A 24,336-nucleotide genomic window follows, 5' to 3' on the forward strand; every position below is an offset into this window, starting at 1 on the left:
TTGAAAAGGCCTTTGGGATATTGTTAGTGGAGATGAAATTAGGCCTGTGACTGCTCCTAGTACTCCTAGTAGTCATGGTTCTATTGCTAGCTCATCTCATCCTCTTTCTGAGGAGCAAAAGAAGTTTGACCATTGTGTGGATAAAAATGGAAAAAAAATTTTCACTTGTTGCATGTTGCTGGGTGAGTGCATAGCTATGTACATAGCTAGTTGGTTGTGGAATTGAGCTATGGATACTCTCATGAAGGACTCCACACTGATGATATATTGTCTTGAGATGGAAGACACTTCTACAGGGACTCTGGGAGATAATGAAGTGCAGTGTGGTTGCAGCAGGCAATCCACAGCAGTGTGATGGGGTTTTGTTGTGGGATGACATGTACTCTTCATGGTTGTCCCGATAGGAGGACATGAGTATTTTTTTGTCGTGGCTGTCTTGAAAATCCATTATGTCGGAATGGTGCTCACCATATGTGGCAGCATGGGCAATATGGTGCTAAGCGCTTTTAGCATGCATTGGTGTGTTAAAGAATGGGATTTTGGGCATCCATGACCTTGGTGTAAAGTTTGAAGGAAGGGTGGAAGAGTGGTAAAAAGCATGGGATGACGTGGCTATAATCAAAAAAGGTATCCATGCAGGTGGCTACGTGAGGACGAGGTGAGGAGGTTCTAGATGGCGAGGTGGCGACTGCAAGTAGCATGCTACGAGGAGAGGGTGAGCTGGTGATACGCGAGGATGGCAACTATGAAGGTGGCACGAGGATCCTACACGGGGGGTCAGATCGGGGCAAAGAGGCCTCACGAAAAAGGGAGGTTTGTAGTGGAGATGAGGAAGGAAACTGAGTAGGGACCAGAGGAAGCAAGGCTCGCAGTGGATGGGAGGAATTGGAAGAGGAGGGACGTGGGCTTGCAGTCTGGGAGGAGGAAGCTCGTGAGAAGGAGCTAAGGAAAAGGGAGGGCGGCGCGCGCTCCATGAGGGGAAGAGAAGCTGTGAGGTTACGAGGACTGTGTGGGCTAGGAGGACCTGAGACGACGGAGGTCGTTTGTTCTGTAAGCTGGGAGATCTTGAGACGGGGATAGTGTCTTTGAGGAGGGAGTTCGGGTCCACGGATGGAGAGCTGGACTATTGCGCTGGTCCAGAGCTGATGAACAGAGGACAGACTATTTTGGCATTGGTCATGAGCTTCTAGACAGGGGCGGCATCGATACTATGCTGGGAGGACAGTGCATGACAAAGGGGGATCCGGTGTTAGTTGAGTTGAAGAAGATCGTGAGCAAGGGTTGCACACAGGCGCAGGGAGTCATTGTGTAGAGGCAACGACAGATCACAGGGGCGACTCCAGGGAGGAGAGGCTCCTGATGTTTTGTTTGAGGTTAGCATCGTGGTGAGATTGATGGGGTGAATCTCGAGAGCAGGAACTCTTTATGTACGTAGGCTCCTGGATCGTGGGCAAGCAGAAAAGATATTCGACTATCTATAGAAGACAAGATAATGTGTGTATTGTGGCTGGTTGATATCACAACGTGAGCACACAGGGGATTGAGTGGACGTTTTGAAGGTTTCCAAGTAGCTGGTGCTTGGTTGAGAAGCCATCGTTATGTAGAGTGTTGCGGGCCGAAGCTGCTGGACGAGGGAGGTCTGTAGTGGAGGAAGGAAAACGTATGTGGCGGGGGGGGGAGATCCCTCAAAGCACCTGGGAGGACACGTGAGCTTTGTAAGCTCTGTGAGTTGGGCAAAGGGCCGTTTGCTTTTGGATGGAGTTCTTGTTATGGGCGACACTACTATACGGGCTGAAGAGGTCGATTGTTACGTGTACAAAGAGCTTCTTGGCTATGGCATGGTAGATCTTCGTGAGCTTTGGGATGTATAAGAGCGGCTGTGAAAGGCAATAAGGCAGTTATCTGTTGCTCTTATTGTGAAGGGGACCGAGCTTGAAGGATGGCTATTGCATTGGTCGAGGGATCCTAAGAGGATCTCTAAACAACAGATTTCCGTGAGAATGATGAGCAAGAGTGAAGTTGCAGAGTAGCTATCGTCATGTGGAAGGAGATGGGCAACGAAGGAAAGTGGTCCTTGTAGAGATGTAATCTGTGCATGAAGGAGAGAGCGATTGAAAAGGAATAGGATGCTGCCATAGTAGAGATTGTGAGGCAAGGGCTGACTATATTTGGAGGTACACGCTCACTTCAAGGCTGACTGTAGAAAGGCTATGGCTAAGCAGATGCCCGGTGATGCTAAGAAGACCTTAGCGTTGGAGGTTCCTAGAGATGATGATCTGTTGTAGTTGGTTGAGCAAGGTTATTTGAAAGTAGGGTGGCCATTGTTTGAACGTGCAACTGTGGGTAGGAGAAGCCGTGGTCTCAACTATGCCTGTGGATTCTTGTTAGAGGAAGAGGGATGTTATGGCCAGCTCTGAGGTTGAGGGTGAGGTCGACTGTTGCCTTCACTAGGATGCTACTAGTTTGTTTGGCTGCGACCTCTTCTGTGTGAGCTAAAGAATCATGGGTGACTAGTACACCGTGAATAGAGAAGCTACAAAGAGATTTCATTGCATGAGGTGGGCATAGAGTGAGCAAGAGAATAGCCGAGGTAGCTATTATAACTTGAAGGTAGATATGAGCAAGGAATGGCAGGCTGCATCATTATTAGTGCTTGTTGATGATCTTTGAGGAGATATAAAAGATTTATGAATGTGGTCACTTTGTGGGTGATTGCCCGGTGAGTTGTGGGATTGAATGCTTCATGAATTTGAATGTTTGTGAGTTATTGAGGGAAGTCTAGTCAGTTGGTAAGAGCTTGTGTTGGGCTGTGTGATCCACTGGGTTTTTGTTTGAGGTTGTCTGGCTTCTGGAGAAAGTGTGGCCAAAATGTGAGTTGTATTAGAAGGTATGTGTAGAGACAATGATGTTGAATGGATGCCTTTTGCCTTGTGATTGTGTTGTTCGGGTGTTTTAAACGTGGATGAGGGTGGCTGTGAAGGCGGATTGGGCTCTACTGCTTTTGTCCATCCACCGTCGCAATGCTGAAGCACTTTCTTTGATTTCCTTGTCAGTGAAGAGGCACATCATGAAGACTATTAAGTCTTGTACTTATTCTAAGGATGCTTGGGACAAGTTGTCCCATATGCATAATGTTAAAAATATGGCCAGGGTGATTGCACTCAACAATCAGCGTAAGGATCTGAAAATGACTGATGGTCAAACCATCACAGAGCATGTAGCAAAAATTACAGATTTGCGAGATCAGCTTGTAAATGTTGATGAGGAAATTGAAGAGAAGAGATTGGTCTCTTTCACTCTTAATAGTCTTGCTCCTTCATATAGTACATTTGCTACATCATTGAGCATCACTCTCAGGGTTGCATCTATTTCTTTTGAAGAATTGGTTGGTTTGTTATTGCAGGAAGAAGAAAGAGCTCATAATTTTTCTCGTGGCTCTCATGGCAGTGAGCAAGCTCTAGCCACTGGGGAGAGGGGAAAATTTCAGAAATATAAGCCTAAAAACAACCAGCCACAAGGGGCAAATAATAGTACCAATAATGCCGGATCAAGCAAAAATGCTAAGGTGAAAAGGGGCAGATGCAGTTACTGCAAGAAGCCAGGCCATTACATTGTAGAATGTCAGAAACGTATTGCAAATGAGAAGAAGAGGCAAGGCAACTCAAACAGTAATTTTGTGAATGCATCTGGCTCACATGCACACTTTGCTCAGGATGATCAGGATTTTGTATTTGCAGCCAAGCCTGAGTCTATCTGGCTCTCCAAATGTGCCATGCTGCAATGCCCATGGAGAGTCGACCGAGGAGTGAGCAGCCCTGAAAAGAGTGTCCGGAACATCCTCTAGAGAGCACGACTCCACAAGGTGTCATCGGATGTGAAGAGCCCAAGAGGAATCAAGTCTCTCAAAAAATACCTGGGGCCCTGAAAGAGTAAGCCAAGCCACTGATCCCCAGGTCATATAGAAAGGTAGGCGAACAAAAGTGCTGAAAAGTCTTGCAATCCCCTTCCATATGATTCTCACCTGTCTGCAATCCCATAGGCAGTGCTGTATTGTCTCCAAAGCAGAAAGGCAGCGAGGGCAAGAAGGGTCAGCTCCGAACTTGGACCTCCAATGGTTTACTGCTATCCCACCATGAATAGAAAGCTAAAAGAAGAGAGTGATTTTTCTATTCCGGTGGGATTTTTAGAGTCTCTGCCAAAAAAATTTCTGCAAGTTAACAGGAATCTGAAAGTTCTCCCAATGATGAGCTCTGGTGGGCCTCCAACCCCTACAGCTGAGCTGGAATTTCCTAGCATTACTGACCGTGTAACGAAAGAAAGGGATGCCCTTCTCTCGGTGCCCTTCATCTATCCATTCCCATTCCCCAGGGTCCCACAGCAAAAACTTAATTGGGACACCTCCATAGAGCCACAGCCTCCATGAGCCAAGGGCGAGGAGAAGCGAGTCAAGATCCAAGTACCACTGTGAAAGAGAGCCATGCTCCATGAAGCCCACTATCCTGACTAGCTGAAACGGTACCTCCGACAAGATATCATCTGTGGATCTGGACAGCCTGCCCCCCGAAGAAACATCAAATACTAAGGCATCCTCATGTGGGTCAAGAAAAGCAATCACCTGTAAAGGAACTCCCAATCTGGAAAATGCCCCCATCCAGGTGGAGCAAGTAATAGGCATGTCATCTGTGTCCACCCAATCCAAGGGCAAGGCTGCATCAACCTGTTGGACTCTCCCTGCACTCCCTCAGAGATTAAGAACCATTTGGGCCTATTGGTCTGCAGGAAGCTTCCTGAAGGCTTTCCATGCTCCCACTGTAGATGCAGGGCCCCTCTCCCATCTTGGCCACTGCATGTAAGGAGAAGCTCCAAGTGGTCTGCCAAGCTCATCCAAAATCCTATCATTCCACATGATAGGTTGCCTTTCAATCTCTTCACGGGTGGATGGGGGAACTCTGCGAAGAGTACTCCTGAAGCTAGCCCATGCTTTCAGGATAGCAACCATAAGAGGGGAAGAGGGAGACCTGAGGCGGGCTGTGGTGAAAACCCATCTAGTACTGTGTATCCAATCCTCTCCTGAAGTGGGCGTGCGAGACTATATGCATCTGATAAAAAAATCCTTCCAAGGCTCTTGCCTTGGCATAAGCCCTCTCACAACGAACTTGTAGAGTAAAGCTTTTCAGAGTTTAGAAGGAGGTTCTAGGGTTAGAAGGAGGTTCCACAGTTAGAAGGAGGTTCTAGGATTTAGAAGGGGTTCCAGGGTTTAGAAGGGGTTCCAAGGTTTAGAAGGAGGTTCCAGCATTTAGAAGGAGGTTCCAGAGCTTAGAAGGAAGATCCAAGGTTTAGGGTAGAGTACATGGTGGAGAACTCGTCTTCCTCGTAGATCATGGAGGTTAAGGGTTGAGGAACTAAGGGTTTAGGGGGAGCATAGGAGTGGGAGAGGAAGAAGGTGTATGAGCATGGGAGAAAAAAGAGAGAGGAGAAGGGAGGAGGAGGGAGGAGGAGGAGGAGGAGGAGGAGGAGGGAGGAGGAGAAGGGAGGAGGAGGAGGAGGGAGGAGGAGAGGGAGAGGATGGGTTGCAAGGTTGGAGGAGAAGGGAGGAGGAGTTGCAAGGTTAGGACATGCTTTTGGACATGGAGTGCAAGGAAGCATGGACACTTGAGACAATTGCTTGGAGTACCAAAGTAGAACTCAACACAATGCCCCAAAGAGTCTGGGCTTCATTCCATTATGGGGTATATATACAAGTTGGAGAGCTTCTCTCTCTGCATGTAGGAAGTGTAACACATTCTCTCTCTACATGTCAAAGTCGTATGTATAAGTTGTAACACATTCTCTCTCTACATGTAGAACTTGCATATAGAAGTTGTAACACATTCTCTTTCTACATGTAAAACTTGCATATAGAAGTTGTAACACATTCTCTTTCTACATGTAGAACTTGCATATAGAAGTTGTAACACATTCTCTTTCTACATGTATAACTCACATATAGAAGTTGTAACACATTCTCTTTCTACATGTAGAACTCGCATATAGAAGTTGCATGTAGAAGTCGTATGTACAACTCGCATGTAGAACTTGCATGTACAACTCACATGTAGGAGTCGTATGTAGAACTTGCATGTATAACATGCAAGTTGGATTTCCAAGAGGGATTATTTCTAGCCTTATGCAAGTACAAGTGGAGCTTTGCCGCTACTCTACACACACATTCTGTTCTACCTAAGTCCATGTTGGCACAGAGACAACATACTCCCAGATCCATTTTATTACCCGTCCTCGGGTTATGGCTGATTGCGAGCACGTACCTGGGTTGCCATGCTTTTAGTCCAGTGGCTGTGAAACTTGTGTCGTGCCAGTCGATCCTGCTGTAAAGCCTTAGCACCATACAGTTTTTGCGCAATTTCCAGGTAGCCTGTATCCACCATTTGCTCGAACAGAGATATGTGGCGTGCTTCTAAGAAGATCACTCTTTGATAGAGTCGGCTTGTAATCTAAGCATCGACCCTTTCATTGGGATTAAAGCTGAGTGGAGGCAAATGGGAATCAAGGTAACATGGGACCTCCAGAATGAATTCCAATGTTTTACAGAATATAGCACTTAGGCGAAGGAAGTGATCAATGTTGCCATGCTCATGCTGTTGAAGTGCTCAGACCATTGTGCCTTGGATATTCCATTCTACACCAGAGTATGGTTCGATCATTGGCCAATTAATGGTTCGATCTTCAGCCAAAGTCTGTATGTTGGCTTTCCATTTTTTACGCCGTGGAACTGCATAGAACTTGGGATGGGTTCTAAGACATGGAGGTGCCTGTAAGTACTCCTTTAAGAAGATTACATCAAAGAGCTTGGGACGGTGGTGCCAATCAGGTTGTGGATCCAACTTGCTAATCCAACCTTCACTAATTTGATGCTGATGAAGGTTGGTAGGAAAGTTGTCCAGGGTCCATCCACCTCGAGTTTTCATATCAGGATATTTGCTCCAAAATTCCTTGATGGGGTTACTGGGAAGTGGTAGGGGCCATGTTTGTTCTCCATACCATTGTATAAACCAGGAACTGTTGGGGTACCGAGTCGGGACTCGAGGTGAGCCCGAAGGGGTCAAGCGTGCCGACCATGTAAAGGCCGTTAACCAAGAAGAAAACGTGGGCTGATCAGGGCATTGCGCGGTGGACGTTCCTGGGGTCTTGGTGACCCATGTGATTCTGCAGACCGAAGATCGTGAAGCCTAAGGGCTTGCCCAGTGGGGCATGGTGCAGTGGGATACTCGGTGGATGGCCCGTGCCAGGGGTCATGTTTGGCTAATGCTGCCCATAAGGGGATTGTGGTATCAGAACCAAGACATTAAGGGAGGTTGGGACTCAGCAACGGGTCCGACGTAAGGTGCTCAACTCGCCCTCCCTCTCCCCCCCCGCTCCTCTCCCCCTCCCCACTGCCCCCTTCTCCTCTGCCCTCCCTCTCCCCCGCCAACCCCCCCGCCCCCTTCTCCTCCCCCGCCCCCCTCCCTCCCCCATGCTCTCCCCCCCCCCGGCTGCTCTCCCCCCCAAGGTGACCCCCCCTCGCGGGAAGGGGGAAAAAAAAAAGAGTATTAAAAAAAAAAAAAAAAACTTCCTCCCTCTCCCTCCCCGCCCCCTTCCTCCCTATCTTAGCTCCCCACGCCTCCCCCTCAGCCTACCTCCGTCTCCCCTCTCTTTCTCCTTCTTCCTGCCCCTCTCTTTCCCTTTCCTTCCCCTCTCTCCTACCCTCTCTTTCTCCTTCTTCCTGTGCCCACGTTCAGGGCGTCCTGGGCAGTAGTTTCATGGAAGGAGCTTTTTTAGTGTTGGAATCGGCCTTTTCACCTCGATTGGCGAATGGATCCCCATTCAGCCAATCTCCGTCCACCTCCACCGGCCGTGAGAACCGTCATTTTTTCAGAAGACGAGCTGCAGCAGCTCAAGAAAGATGTGGAATTAGAGGGCTCCACATCACTTTTCGCCCGCATCTTTGGGTCACACCCTTCCAGATCACAGGCTAGAGACTGGATGCTGGTGGCGTTACTAGGAGACCTCGCCCCTCACCTTAGGGATATTCGACTTTTGGGACGTGGATTCTTCCAAGTGGTTTTCGACTCCCACGAGTCCACAGCCCTTGTTCTCAAAGCTAATCCCCTGGCTTTGGGTTCAAGGAGGATCTTTCTTTTACCCTACACCTTGGGCTTCGATCCGATCGAGGAGGACAGGCAGGTCACATCACTGTTCATAAGGTTTCCTGGTCTTCCTTAGGTCTACCATCGACTACTTGCCACTATCGGAGCCACATTCGGAGTGGTCACAGAGATCCCCTCCCTTCCTGGCATGCCTTCTTCCTTGGTAGAGGCAGTCAGTGCAGACGGGGTGCCTCGTGTTAGGGTCATTGTCTCTGACCCTAACATCTCAGATGACCACATTATGCTTCAGCGTCCAGACGGCTCTCTCTTTCGACAGAGAGTCGAGATTTCAGGTAGACAGGACCAGTGCAGGATTTGCAGGACCCTTGGGCACTTTGCTAGAGACTGCCATTGATGATGCCAGAGAGGTTATTTGGCAGTGTATCCCTATATTGGTGAAGGATGAGATGTATGTTTCTTTGGATGCAGCTTTCATCAATGCAGAATTCAAGACTGCATTACTTGCCCTTCACAAGGGCAAGTGCCCAGGTTCAGATGGACTTACCCCTCCTTTTATATTACTTTTTGGGAGCAGATTGGTGATCACATTACATCAGCCCTGCAGGGCGTGTGGGACTCTGGTGAGATGCCGGACTCACTCTGGTCTCATTCATCTCATCCCAAAGGGGGGTAATAGGAATCTTGTGTCTCAATGGAGACCCATCACTCTTTTGGGCAGGCACTTTTTACAAGATTCTGGTGAAAGCCATCAGTCTATGGCTACAGGTTTTTCTTCCAGATTTGATTCATGACACGCAGACACGGTTTGTGCATGGCAGAAGTATTTTTGATAATATTTTTTTATTTTGGGAGGCCTCAGAATGGGCCATGCAGAGCTGCGAGAGATTGGCCATTCTACTCTTGGACTTTGAGAAAGCTTATGACAGAGTAGACTGGGATTTCTTAGAGGGTACTTTATCTCGCTTTGGTTTTTCAGATGCATGGATTAGAGAAGTATCCTCTCTCTACAGATCAGCCCATAGCCAGTTGCTCATTGGGGGGGTAAGAGGGGATAGGTTTCAGATTTCCAGATCCGCCGTCCGCCAGGGTCGTCCGCCAGGGATGTCCTCTTGCCCCGTTTCTTTTTCTGTTTGTGGCGGAAGCTATGAGTATCTACATTAGATCTCAAGCTGATATTTATGGGCTGAGGCTTCCTATCCGCCAGGTAGAAGAGCTCCTAGATAGTGAGTTGGCAGATGACACGGCTGTTTTTTTGGATGCCTCCCCCAGGACACTCACTTCCTTCCGGACAGCCTTGGATTTGTTTTGCACGGCTGCAGGTGCACACATTAATTGGCATAAATCCAGTGGTTTTTGGATTTATGAGGATGACACCTGGATTGGGGTAATGATATTGGCTTCACTTGGGTACAGAGGGGCTTCTCCATCAGATATTTGGGCTGCCAGGTTGGGGTGGGCATCTCTCCCTCACAACATTTTGCTCCGGTGTTGGAAAGCCTCACAAGAAAGCTCCTTTTCTGGAGCTCAGCCAAACTTGACTTGGCCTCTAGGGTGGTGGTGGTTAACCAGGTTCTTCTGGCCATAGCATGGTTTGTATGCTCTTGTTGGTGCCACTCTAGGGATTGTATCACTCAACTTAAGAGGCCTGTACGAAAATTTTTATGGAGTGGTCTAGATGGCACAACTGATGTTACAGCCAGGGTGGCTTGGGAGACCTTGATCTTCCTACAAGAGAAGGGGGTTTGAATATCATCGACCCAGATCTACAGTGCAGAGCTTTACTCTGCAAGTTTGTTGTGAGAGGGATTATGCCAGGACAAGAGCCTTGGAAGGATTTTTTTATCAGATGCATACAGTCTCGCACGGCCCACTTTAGGAGAGGATTGGATACACAGTACTAGATGGGTTTTCACCATAGCCCACCTCAGGTCTCCCTCTTCCCCTCTTATGGTTGCTATCCTGAAAGCATGGGCCAGCTTCAGAAGTACTCTTCGCAGGATTCCCCCATCCACCCGTGAAGAGATTGAAAGGCAGCCTATCATGTGGAATGACAGGATTTTGGATGAGCTTGGCAGACCACTTGGAGCTTCTCCTTACATGCAGTGGCCAAGATGGGAGAGGGGCCCTGCATCTACAGTGGGAGCATGGAAAGCCTTCAGGAAACTTCTTGCAGACCAACAGGCCCAGATGGTTCTTAATCTCAGAGGGAGTGCAGGGAGAGTCCAACAGATTGATGCAGCCTTGCCCTTGGATTGGGTGGACACAGATGACATGCCTATTAATTGCTCCACCTGGATGGGGGCATTTTCCAGATTGGGAGTTCCTTGGTGATTGCTTTTCTTGACCCACATGAGGATGCCTTAGTATTTGATGTTTCTTTGGGGGGCAGGCTGTCCAGATCCAGAGACGATATCTTATTGGAGGTACTGTTTCAGCCAGTCAGGATAGTGGGCTTCATGGATCATGGCTCTCTTTCACAGTGGTACTTGGATCCTGACCCGCTTCTCCTCGCCCTTGGGTCATGGAGGCTGTGGCTCTATGGAGGTGTCCCAATTAAGTTTTTGCAGTGGGACCCTGGGGAATGGGAATGGATAGATGAAGGGCACCGAGAGAAGGGCATCCCCTTCTTTCGTTACACGGTTAGTAATGCCAGGAAATTCCAGCGCAGCTCTAGGGGTTGGAAGCCTACCAGAGCTCCTCATTGGGAGAACTTTCAGATTTCTGCTAACTTGTAGAGAACTTTTTGGCAGAGGCTCTGGAAATCCCACCGGAATAGAAAAATCACTCTCTTCTTTTGGCTTTTAATTCATGGTGGGATAGCAGTGAACCATTGGAGATCCAAGTTTGGAGCTGACCCTGCTTGCCCTCGTTGCCTTTCTGCTTTGGAGACAATACAGCACTGCCTATGGGATTGCAGATAGGCAGGAATCATATGGAAGGGGATTGCAAGACTTTTCAGCACTTTTGTTCGCCTACCTTTCTATATGACCTGGGGATCAGTGGCTTGGCTTACTCTTTCAGGGCCCCAGGTATTTTTGAGAGACTTGACTCCTCTTGGGCTCTTCACATCCGATGACACCTTGTGGAGTCGTGCTCTCTAGAGGATGTTCCGGCCACTCTTTTCAGGGCTGCTCACTCCTCGGTCGACTCTCCATGGGGGATCCTAGCTAGCATTGCATCATGGCACATTTGGAGAGCCAGGTGTCCTAAGGCTTTGGAGGGTTCTCAGGTTCACCCTTCTCAGATCTTGGCCAGTACTTGGACAGATACGATACACACTCTGATGGCCATTTGGGCGACCATGCAAGGATCATCTCGAGCAGCCTCCTCCAGGAGAGTTACTTTTCTCAGAGATTGGAGAGACTCTCCCTTTTTTGCTGAGACTTCTACAGGGTTGAGATGGCATTTTCAGCCTCAGCCTTGGTTTCTTTCTACCTCATTCCTCTGAGGTTTTTTATTACATGCTTAGCATGGTGTATTTCCGCACAGAGCTTGCTCTAGCGGTTTTTTTTCTTACTTAATAGAAGTCTCTTTTTTGAAAAATAAAAATAAAAATCAAACACTCACTTCCTTCCGGACAGCCTTGGATTTGTTTTGCACAGTTGCAGGTGTACACATTAATTGGCATAAACCTAGTGGTTTTTGGATTTGCGAGGATGACACCTCGGATTGGGGTAATGATTTTGGCTTCACTTGGGTACAGAGGGGCGTCTTCGTCAGATATTTGGGCTGCCATGTTGGGGTGGGCATCTCTCCTTCACAACAGTTTCCGGTGTTGGAAGGCATCAGAAGAAAGCTTCTTTTCTGAAGCTCAGCCAAACTTGACTTGGCCTCCAGGGTGGTGGTGGTTAACCAGGTCCTTCTAGCCACAGCATGGTTTGTATGCTCTTGTTGGTGCCACTCTAGGCATTGTATCACTCAGCTTAAGAGGCCTGTATGAAACTTTTTATGGAGTGGTCTAGATGGCACAACTGATGTTATAGCCAGGGTGGCTTGGGAGACCTTGATTCTTCCTACAAGAGAAGGGGGTTTGAATATCATCAACCCAGATCTACAGTGCAGAGCTTTACTCTACAAGTTCGTTGTGAGAGGGCTTATGCCAAGGCAAGAGCCTTGGAAGGATTTTTTTATCAGATGCATACAGTCTCGCACACCCACTTCAGGAGAGGATTGGACACACAGTACTAGATGGGTTTTCACCACAGCCCCCACCTCAGGTCTCCCTCTTCCCCTCTTATGGTTGCTATCCTGAAAGCATGGGCCAGCTTCAGGAGTACTCTTCGCAGGATTCCCCCATCCACCCGTGAAGAGATTGAAAGGCAACCTATCATGTGGAATGACAGGATTTTGGATGAGCTTGGTAGACCACTTGGAGCTTCTCCTTACATGCAGTGGCCAAGATAGGAGAGGGGCCTTGCATCTACAGTGGGAGCATGGAAAGCCTTCAGGAAGCTTCCTGCAGACCAACAGGCCCAGATGGTTCTTAATCTTAGAGGGAGTGCAGGGAGAGTCCAACAGATTGATGCAGCCTTGCCCTTGGATTGGGTGGACACAGATGACATGCCTATTACTTGCTCCACCTGGATGGGGGCATTTTCCAGATTGGGAGTTCCTTTACAGGTGATTGCTTTTCTTGACCCACATGAGGATGCCTTAGTATTTGATGTTTCTTCAGGGGGCAGGCTGTCCAGATCCACAGGCGATATCTTGTTGGAGGTACCGTTTCAGCCAGTCAGGATAGTGGGCTTCATGGAGCATGGCTCTCTTTCACAGTGGTACTTATATTCTGACCATCTTCTCCTCGCCCTTGGCTCATGGAGGCTGTGGCTCTATGGAGGTGTCCCAATTAAGTTTTTGCAGTGGGACCCTAGGGAATGGGAATGGATAGATAAAGGGCACCGAGAGAAGGGCATCCCCTTCTTTCGTTACACGGTCAATAATGCCAGGAAATTCCAGCTCAGCTATAGGGGTTGGAGGCCCACCAAAGCTCATCATTAGGAGAACTTTTAGATTCCTGTTAACTTGCAGAAATTTTTTTGGCAGAGACTCTGGAAATCCCACCAGAATAGAAAAATCACTCTCTTCTTTTGGCTTTCTATTCATGGTGGGATAGCAGTAAACCATTGGAGGTCCAAGTTCGGAGCTAACCCTTCTTGCCCTCATTGCCTTTCTGCTTTGAAGACAATACAACACTACCTTTGGGATTGCAGTTAGGCCTGAATCATATGGAAGGGGATTTCAAGACTTTTCAGCACTTTTGTTCACCTACCTTTCTATATGACCTGGGGATCAGTGGCTTGGCTTACTCTCAGGGCCCCAGGTATTTTTTGAGAGACTTGATTCCTCTTGGGCTCTTCACATCAACAGGCCGTTTAGGGTATTTGCCACCTTGTGTTGGCAGTGAGAAAGCCCTTTGAATGACTGTACTTTCAAGGATAATGTTGAGTGGGATCTGCTATACAGTGATTGTACGCTACTTGCCAACCTTTGCATTGCTGGAGTAGTAAGAATGGAGAAAGTCCTTGATGTATGTGGTCAAGGTAGGACTATCCTCCAAGGATTTGAGGCTCTGATGCAAACTGCCTAGACCCCATTGCTCTAAGTAAGATGTTGCTTCTTGGAAAAGAGCATAAGTCGATGTGGGTGGCCAGACAAGTTCCAGTGACTGGGCCCTGTCAATGGCTGTGTAGGCCATGGTGACTGGCATGGCATTTGTTCTGCTTGGTCATGCATTGAATCTTCTTCGAAGCTATCGCTTTGGACCATGAATGCCTGTGGTCGCCGTGGTTGAGAGGATGTAGATGGCTGCGAACTCTGGAGGGGGTCTCGTGGTTGAGGCAGTGGGCTCTTTTTGCACATCCTCTTTAGTGGCGGCATCTTTTTTGAACCTATATCCATGTGCATGTAGTTTAATTATTTATCATTAGATTGATTGGCATGCCGATATGACCTTTCTGTGTATGTGTGTGAGAGAGAGAGATCTTATTTTCATACACGCTTTGAGAGTGTGGAATGAAAGTGTGTGGTACAATTATTCATGCAATCATTTATGTGTCTAAGCAAAAGCGTGTGAGTGCACGTGACCTAGTAGCTAGGTAGGGACTAATTATATACTCTCTTTTTTTGCTGGGATTTTCATAGGGCAGCTAGAACTCAGTCATCACTTAAGAGCCCTAGGTAAAATCGATTGATGCTACCTATATGTGTGAAGACATACATATGCAAGTGAGTGCTCGTGATACAATCTAATCCTAACTAAGGCAGACTTGGTTTTCCAAATATTTGTTTTTGTCGAGGATGGCTTGCGTGTTGATGTAGTAGCACTTTAGTCATCTCCCTTTTATTATTGTGTTGAATTGGACTCCATCCAATGTTTCTAGCGGCACAGCTCCGATGGGATTCATCTTTCACACTCGGTAGGGTCCTTGACCTAGATACTTCAGTTTTCCCTTGTGTACTTTGGCATTGTATAATAGGACTAAGTCGCCTTCCTTGATGTCTTTAGCTTTTAGATTTCTATTATGCCCATAAAACTGCATTCAGTTTCTCTGCCCAATCAAAACGTTGTGGTTCTACTACCTTGATGAGGATAATGCATATTATTTTGTTGGTGGATTGGGCCTGTCCATTCCCTTGGGGGTAGTAGGGTGTGCTTTTTCTATGGATTACCATAAAGCCAGACAAGAGTTCTTGGATTACCTCATTGACATAATGTGTGCCTCTATCTGATACAATTTCAATGGGGCATCCGAATCAGATGATCACATTTTCGTATAAGAATCTTGCTGGTGCTTCTGACATCTGCCTTTCTGACTGCTTTAGCTTCAGCCCATTTTGTAAAGTAATCAGTGGCCATAATGATGTAGCGTGCTTGTGTTCCTTTTGTTGCTGAATGTATGGGACCCACATAGTCAATCCCCCACTTTTCATATGATTTTTGTGTAACAACTGTTGTTAGGGGATTGAAGTCTTTGTGTTGTGGTTTGGTAGTCCGCCGTTGGCATACATCACAGCCTTCTACATATTCATAGGCATCTGCCCACATTGCTGGCCACCAGTAGCCTGCGAGGAGAACTTTTCTTACTGTGGCTTCCCCTTGGAAGTGTCCTCTTGCAATGCCTTCATGGACTTCACTCAGGATTGGCATGCTCTCATGAGGCATTACACATCTTCTTAATATCTGGTCCTTGCCCATCTTATATAATTGTCCTGCAATGAGTTGATAGGGTGCAGCCTTTAGAATCAATTTTCTGGCATCTACCGTTTCCATTTCAGGAGGTGGTCTTCCTGCCATCAAGTACCCAATGATATCTCCACACCATTCTGGAACAACATCTATTTGAAATAGTGTGGCATCTGGTAAGTTGTCTTCGACTCCAGTGGCTTATTCTCCTGACTTGACTCGAGACATATGATCGGCAATGTAGTGTTGGGCACCTTTGCGGACCACTATTTTGAAGTTGAATTCTTGAAGCAAGAGGAGCCATCTGGTTATTCTTCCTGTTGTACACGGATGGTTCACAAGATAAAGCAATGCTTGATGGTCGGTGTAGAAGACAAAATCATTTGCCAGTAGATAGTGCCGAAATTTCTTTACACTATACACCATTGTTAGGGCTTTTCTTTTTGTGGTGGTATAGTTGATCTTTGCATCATAGAGTTGTCGACTCGCGAAGTAGAATGGATAGTCTTTCTTATGTTCACCAGGTTGACAAAGCACACTCCCAATTGCATACTTGGATCCATCAGTATGAACATGAAAATCGATATCCCAATTGGGAGATATAAGGATGGGTGTTGTGATTAGGCGCCACTTTAAAAGCTCAAAAGCTTGGTCGCACTCTTTGGTCCATAAGAATTCCACTAATAATTTGTAAAGTGGTCTAGCTATCGTGGCATACCATAATATAAATCTTCTATAATAGCCGACATGTCCCATAAAGACCTGTACACCTTTGGAGTTTGTAGGAGAAGGAAATTCCATGATGATTTTGATTTTGTCTATGTCAGTTGCGATCCCATGTTGAGAGACGATGTGTCCCAAAACAACTCTGTGGGTGACCATGAACTGGCATTTTGTTGGATTTAAGGAGATGCCATACTCCCTGCATTTGATTAGTACTTCTTCAAGACATTTGAAGTGAACTTGTTTGTTTGAATGGATGCACAAATCATGCAAGAACACCTGTAAAAACTTATTCAAAAATGACTTGAAATGTGTGAACATGACTCGCTGGAATGTGGCCAGGGCATTACAAAGGCCGAATGGCATGACTCTATATGCAAAAATACCCCATTCTGTAGCAAATGTTGTTTTTGATTGGTCTTTAGGAGTGATTTGCACTTGGTTATAGCCACTAAAGCCATCCAAGAAGCTATATATTTCTGAACCTGCCACCTTTTCTAACACTGTTTCTGTTAAGGGTAGGGGATAGTGATCCCTAATTGTGGCGACATTCACATTATTTAAGTTTATGCATATTCTGAGCTTCTTGTTACGTTTAGGCACAATGACAATGGGTGAAACCCAATCAGTGTGCTCTATCTTGTAGATGAATCCGGCATCTAGGAGTTTTTTCAGCTTGTCATAAACCATGGTGCCATACTTAAGATTTGTCCGATAAGGTCCACGTACCTTAGGGTGAGCACCTTCCCTTCTAGGTATCGTGTGTACTGCTACTTCTGGTTAAATTCCTTTCATCTCTTTGTATGACCATGCTAGGCAGTCACGATATTCCATTAGGAGTGCTTTGAGTTTGGTTACATCTTCTTGACGAAGCTATTTCCCAATGAAAACTAGTTTTTCTTCCTCCCCTTCAAGGGCGAGGTTTATTGTGTGTGTTTTTGCCAGTCCCTCATACATTGGAGTTTCTCAAATGCTATCGATTTCTTGAACTTCATATTCCCTTAGTGGTCTTGGCATTGCTATTGGCGCACTGCCACTTGTGTAATTCTTGAAGTATTCCGGCACTTCTCGAAGATCGGCCTCTGATGGGGTTGAACTAGCCTAACATGTGTCGTGTGTACTGGGTGGCATAGTTGCATTTATTAATTTGTTAGGCTCTTCTTGACCTTCTTTTTCTGAAGTCTCTTGATCGAGCTTCATTTGTACATGTGGCTTATTAATTTGAAACTTCTTACGTTGGGAACTGTGGGGTAACTTTTCCACTGGTAAGGTGTTTCCAAGTAAGGGTTCATTTGCTGTGCATACTCCTTCCAATCCCTCGGGGGACCATTCAAGAGGCGGTGGTTCTGATTTTAAGGGAGCTGACTTTGCAAGGTACAATTCGACGATCCTTGTTTGGACTCGTTTGAATTCATTCAAGTGCTTTCTGCGATTTTCTCCTTCAGCTTTCTTGCGAGATCTCGTCTGCTGTTATTCAACTTTGGAGGTTCAACTTTTGGGAGCTCGACTACCATTAAGGCATGCAGAATGGCTAAGTCATTATCAAAGATTTGGCCTTCAATTTCAGCATTCTCAGCCTCTGTTTCAAGGTCTGAGTCATCATTGGTATGGGTACCTTCTTCAGGTTCATTATCCCACTCGAGGTCAACCATAAAGAATGGCATCTCTAGATCGATTGGTTCTGCATGTGGGAGGAGACGATCTACCTATAGCGCCTTAGCATCTCTATCAGCAGATGGGGTCTAATGAATGGTAGTTGTCGATGGTTGCCAAAGGTTTGTGTCCAATTATTGACATTGCTTTGTGAGTCACCTACTATGGCATGCTGTTGCAAAGGAGCTGATTTACTTGAGATTGTTGTTGAAGATGTGTCATCCAGCGCTCTAGGCACAATTGGTCTAATAGCTCCTGTCCCCACATTCACCCTGACTGCGGTGTCGCGATTTGGATTGTCAGTCTATCAGTTCCCCAGTCATGGAGGACTGATGCTTCTCGTAAACAAGGACGTCCCAATAAGATTTGATAGGATTTTTTGGGGAGATCCAAGATTGTGAATTGGAGGGAAAAGCGGACTCCTACGATCTTTATGGACATGCCATTTACTATTCCCAAGGGTTTAGCCCATGAATCATCGATAAGGTGTATGTTGAAATCAGCCTTTTGCACTGGTGGGATACCCCATTCTTTGTAGAGCTCCTTTGATAGGACATTCACACCTGCTCCACCATCCACTATGGCTTGGAATTCATTATATGCCTTGTGGATCAAAGGCATAGTAATGTTGCGTATGTCATCTCTCTCACCCATCCACACAGGGATATCCTCAATTCCGTTCATAGGTGGAGGGGGATTTGCAAGTTCAATCCATCCTTTGAAACTCTTCCAGAGATTAGGACAATTCCGTAGGAGGATTCCGTTGGAAATTGACATAGGGCAACTCAGGATGCTAGAGAGTATAGCTCCTTCAAGTTGATGTGGTGGTACATTATGTTGTGGAGTCTGTTGTTGGAACAGAGGCTCGAGTATAGTATCATTACTTTGTGGGGCCAAGTCATAGATTGGGTCTTGAGCTTGTTTCTCAGCCTCAAAATTGGGCTTGTTCCTTTTGTACCCATTGTTGAAGTGCTTGAACATTATCATGGGTGCCGCTTGGTATTGTTGAGGTCGAGGCAGGTTATTGCACATGTTGAAGATGCAATTGTTTTCATCATGACTGCCGACGATGCAAATATGGCACCACAACCTTAGCAGAGGATTTGTTTATGCAGTGATCCTGGCTCTTAGGACTGGGCACTCATTTGCTGTATGATTTGCCATGCAGTGTGGACACCAGACATTTTCTCACTATGGATAGGTTTGAGTTGGCCGCTGAGACAAGTGAAGCTTTTGATCCATGGCCTGCATCATATCTTCTTTCAGCTTCAAGGTCATGGCCTCTAGGCGATCTTCATTTGACGTTTCAGCAATGGACTTGGATTTGCCTTTTTTGGAGTGCTTATCTCGGCTACTAGATCTACCGTCATCACTGCTAGTGTCTGTGTCTGTCATGCCATCCTCAATGTCAATGGCTGTTGCATGAGTAGCAGTGAATGTTTCATAGCTGCTTATCTTTTTCATATCCTTTTAGATTTTCTTTCTGAGTCTTGCAATGAACCATGCCGTGAGGTACTTTGCATCTGGGCATGGTTCACATTTGGCGATTAATCTTTTCATCTTACCCAGGTACGTGCATACATTTTCTCTCCGATCTTGTTCGATCTTGCTGAGTTAGAGAGCGGGATCATCTTGTAGCCTCTCCATTTGAAAGTGTCGTTTGAATTCTATTTGAAGTAGGTCCCATGTGGCATGCTCTTCCATTAGAAGGTCTAGGTACCATTCAGATGCTTCATCAGTTAAGGCCATGGGAAACCACGCCACCTTGGTTTCATGGGATTGATCTCCACCTGCTCAGCATGCGGCATCAAAATGCTGGAGGAAGTGGGCTGGATCTCCTCTACCATTATATTTGGGAAGTTCTAGTTTTCCCAAGGGGCATCTGCCTTGATTGTTATTATCTCTTTGATTAAAGAAATTTTCAGCCTCTGCGTCGAGGTCGATATCCCCATCATTGTCATGACAGCGTCCAGCCATGTTGGGAGTAATTGAATCTCAAGGGGGGGATTCGGAGTAGAGGATTGGCAGGGGTGGTGGTTGCACTAGAGTTATATGTGGATGTGGCAAGCATTGGAGTCGAAGGCGTTGGCCCAGAACGTAGCTGCATGCAGAGTGGGCGAGATTTGCCAAGGGTCTCTCTGCCACAAGTGCAGGTATGGATGTAGTTTTGTTGGGAGGGTTAGCGGGGTATTAGTTTGTGTAGGGACCATTGTGTTAATGATGTGCCTAAGAGTGTCCTACGTGTGTAGGAAAATGTGCCGTTACAGACGGATCGTTGATCAGAGGTCACGATGTGAAGATATAAGCGAATTTGTGTGAAACGAGGCCAACACATGGATGCAAATGAGAGAGTGCTAGGGATGCCAAAATGGTGTGCAATGGGCTAGAAAATTACCCTGTAGCATGGTGTTTTCATGTGTGAAATTTGGGTTCAAATGGGGTTTAGTTTGGGTCCCAACGGATGAGTTACGAGGGGTTAAAGTAGGGGTAAATTTGACCTTTTTTGGGGGGGGCATAAGGGTGGTGTGAATGGACTTAAAGTCCAACTGAGGGGTTGGAACCAAGTTGATCTAGTTAGGTTAACTAACCTAGATTACTAACTGAAGGTTAGTGAACCTAGCCTAATTGTTAGTAACTAACCTAATCTTAGATAGACTAACCTAGGGTAACTAAACTAACCTAATCTAACCTAGTCTAACTAACTTAGGGTTAGTTATAGGTTAGGTTTTTTTTTTAAACTATGGGTGAAAGGGGGGGCGGTTTCACAGTGGCGACGGTGCGGCACGGGGGGGGTTTCACATGAGGAAACAGAGGGGAGGGGAGGGAGCTGAGGGTAGAGGAAGGGGAGCAAAGAGTGGAGGGGGGGGGTGAGGTTCGGGGCAGCAGGTGGGGATAGAGGGGGGAGAGAGAGAGAGAGAGAGAGAGAGAGAGAGAGAGAGAGAGAGAGAGAGAGGGGGGGGGGGGGGGGGGGGGGGAGAGAATGAGAAAGAGAGAGAGACAGAGAGAGAGAGGAGAGAGAGAGAGAGAGAGAGAGAGAGAGAAAGAGAGAGAGAGAGAGAGAGGGGGGGGGGGAGAAAGGGGGTGGTAGAGATGGAGGGGGGAGGGGTAAGAGGGGGAGGGGATGGTGGAGATGGAGGGGGGGGGGAGGGGGAAGAGGGAGGGTGGTGGAGATGGAGGGGAGAGAGGGGGTGGTGGTGGAGATGGAGGGGGGAAGGGGAAAGGGAGGGGGGGAGGAGATGGTGGGGAAGGGGAAAGGGGGTGGTGGAGATGGAGGGGGAGGGGAAGAGGGGGAGGGGAGGGAATGGTGGAGATGGAGGGGGAGGAGGGGGGGGGGGAGAGGGAGGGGATGGTGGTAGGAGGGGGGAAAGGGGTGGTAGTAGAGATGGAAGGGGGGGAAGGGGGGGGGGGGGGGGGTGGGGGATGGGGTGGGGGGGGGGGGGGAAGAGGGGAGGGGTGGTGGATACGGAGGGGGGGGAGGGGGGGAGGGGGAGATGGAGGGGTGGGAGGAGATGGAGGGGGGAGGGGGTGGTGGAGATCAAGGGGGGGAGGGGGGGGGGTGGTGGACATGAAGGGGGGGTGGTGGAAATGGGAGGGGAAAAAAAAAAAGAGAGAAGAAAAAAAAAACTTGATGGACGAAAATCCAAAGGGAGAAAGAGGTGGTCACCTGAACGCTCTCCAAATCTTTCTTGATGTAACAGGATTGTCAAGGACCAATGGACAGTGGTTGGATGGCTAGGTTATCACTACAAGATGGGCTCGAAGTCACTTACAATGTGAGGATGGGAGTAAGGTGGTGGTTGATGGAGAGGGAGGAGTGTCTTGCGTAGGGCTCGGAATGGGAAAGAGGATGGAGGCAAAATGTGAAAGATGAAGAATGACGGGGTGGAGTTAGTTTTTATAGGAAATGAATTTAGATTTAGGGTTTAGATTTAGTGTTAAACCCTAAACTCTTCCCGAGCCGTAACTTTTTATAGATAGCTCGGTTTGCTCTTTTGCAAATAAGTGAAATGATCGAAATTGCAAGCTCTATGCATTCGTGTCCACTACCTAGCTTGATTGTTTATCAAGTGGCTTCTATTTAAGAAATAAAGAAATTTTCTTAAGGTAGTACCCAAGGTTAATGCTTGGAGTTGATATGTTTGGCTAGAATTGGGAAAAATTTTACTCTCCTTGCCCTTGAGTATTATTTTCGTGAAAGTTCGAAGTATTTGTTTTCTATACATACCTGCATATGTTTACTCTTACTTGAGATGCTAGTCTCCCTGACAATGGTGCCAAATGTTATCTCTTTCCTACGGCTTTTATAGGAAGAGCTGGGTATTCTATGTTTGCAGGATTCATATGCTTTTTATTACCTACAAATATATCGGGATTATCAGTTGTAGTACATGTGTAGCTTAGGACCTCGAGTCGTGTTCTGGTGAGAGATGTAGGCTTAAGTATGGTAAGCAAACATAGTGCATGCATGTGTAAAAGGAACGTGTATCATCATGGTTAAGGTAATGAAGGCTTTCGCCTTCATTGGAGGTTGCAGGGTTTAGGAGGATTTTAAGAGTTAGAAGGGGGTTTTAGAGTTTAGAAGGAGGTTTTAGGGTTAGAAGGAGGTTCCAGGGTTAGAAGGAGGTTCCAGGGTTCAAAAGGGGTTCCAAGGTTCAGAAGGGGGTTCCAGGGTTTAGAAGGAGGTTCCAGAGTTTAGAGGGAGGATCCAAGGTTCAGGATAGAGTACATGGTGGAGAACTCGTCTCCCTTGTAGATCATGGAGGTTAAGGGTTGAGGAACTAAGGGTTTAGGAGGAGCATAGGAGTGGGAGAGGAAGAAGGTATAAGAGCATGGGAGAAAGAAGAGAGCGGAGGAGGGAGAAGGAGGGAGGAGGAGGAGGAGGAGGAGGAAGGAGGAGGAGGAGGAGGAGGGAGGAGGAGAAGGGAGGAGAAGGAAGGAGGAGGAGGAGGAGGGAGGAGGAGAGGGAGAGGATAGGTTGGAGGAGAAGGGAGGAGGAGTTGCAAGGTTAGGACATGCTTTTAGACGTGGAGTGCAAGGAAGCATGGACACTTGGGACAATTGCTTGGAATACCAAAGTAGAACTCAACACAATGCCCCAAAGACTCTGGGCTTCATTCCATTATGGGGTATATATACAAGTTAGAGAGCTTCTCTCTCTGCATGTAGGAAGTGTGACACATTCTCTCTCTACATGTAAAAGTCGTATGTAGAAGTTGTAACACATTCTCTTTCTACATGTAGAACTTGTAGATAGAAGTTGTAACACATTCTCTTTCTACATGTAGAACTCGCATATAGAAGTTATAACGTATTCTCTTTCTACATGTAGAACTCGCATATAGAAGTTGTAACACATTCTCTTTCTACATGTAGAACTCGCATATAGAAATTGTAAGACATTGTCTTTGTACATGTAGAACTCGCATATAGAAGTTGCATGTAGAAGTCGTATGTACAACTTACATGTAGAACTGGCATGTACAACTTGCATGTACAACTCGCATGTAGGAGTCATATGTAGAACTTGCACGTAGAACATGCAAGTTGGATTTCTAAGAGGGATTATTTCTAGCCTTATGCAAGTACAAGCGGAGCTTTGCCACTACTCTACACACACATTCTGTTCTACCTAAGTCCATGTTGGCACAGAGACAACAGTTTATCATAAATTTTATGGAATGTTTCCATTATATATATATCAAGAAAGATTTAGTTGCTATTAATCGCACATCATTTTTAGAAATCTAAATAATGTCTTTTAATGTAAGGAATTTTAAGAAATTGAGAGAGAGAGAGAGAGAGAGAGAGAGAGAGAGAGAGAGAGAGAGAGTCCAAAATTTTTGTTCTTTGTAGGATCCCTAGTATGGAGTGGAGGTGGTGATGGGTCCATCCTTGTGCATGATCTTGTGAGTGGAAAGTGTTTATATGGGCTAGGAGCATCTGCAAATGGGGCTGTGCGATGCATAACTTTGGCACATCTAGACCACTCTTACCTTGTTTGTACAGGTGATGATGGAAATGTAATGTTGTATAAATCTGAAGAAATTAATTAATACAATAGATTATTACTTTTAAAGAGTTATGCATGCAATACAATAATAAGATATGATTTTAGTACATGGATATAATTACTAAATTAGATATAAGGAGTGATTTTAGTACTTGATAAGTATTAAATCACATATATTTCATCCACTTTATGTAAGATTATGCATTCAATAAGAGTTTAAAGTATAATGTATTCTAAATTTTGCAATGAATAAATTAGTAGATGTTAAAACATGGTGTATGAACGTGCTAAAATGAGCTTATGCACTCTACACACACAATGATAATGCCAATAGATGCATTGGGCAATTTTTTCATATTATTGTTGGTCTCAATAGAAATATTGGAATTCTATAGGCTCTATGTCTTGCACCACACAACACCTTAATAGAAATCTTAGAAGTCTATTAATAGGCTCTTTGTCTTGCACCACACAACACCTAAAAAACTCTTACAATCTTTTAGTCTTCAGGAACTTGACAATGCTCTTTGTCTGTCTTGGCATGCATCTTAATCATAAGGCTTCTTGGTTGTAAGGATTTACAATGCTCTTTGCTTCATCCACAAACTTCTTTGTCTCTTGGC

General features: G+C 46.3%; 1 protein-coding gene across 1 annotated transcript in view; it reads left to right on the forward strand.

Moving 5' to 3' along the window:
- The window catches only part of LOC147893090 (nuclear distribution protein PAC1-like), a 51,410-nt gene extending 27,654 nt beyond the window's left edge, over positions 1–23,756 (forward strand). The window contains exon 3 of the mRNA XM_087386847.1: positions 23,557–23,756. Within this exon, the coding sequence (XP_087242973.1) occupies positions 23,557–23,756 (200 nt within the window). The remainder of the gene's footprint in view (positions 1–23,556) is intronic.
- Positions 23,757–24,336: the final 580 nt, after the last annotated feature.

Source organism: Dipteris shenzhenensis, chromosome 16 (assembly GCF_047967505.1).
Source record: "Dipteris shenzhenensis isolate YYH24624 ecotype China chromosome 16, Dip_SZ_1.0, whole genome shotgun sequence".
Classification (NCBI taxonomy): Eukaryota; Viridiplantae; Streptophyta; class Polypodiopsida; order Gleicheniales; family Dipteridaceae; genus Dipteris; species Dipteris shenzhenensis.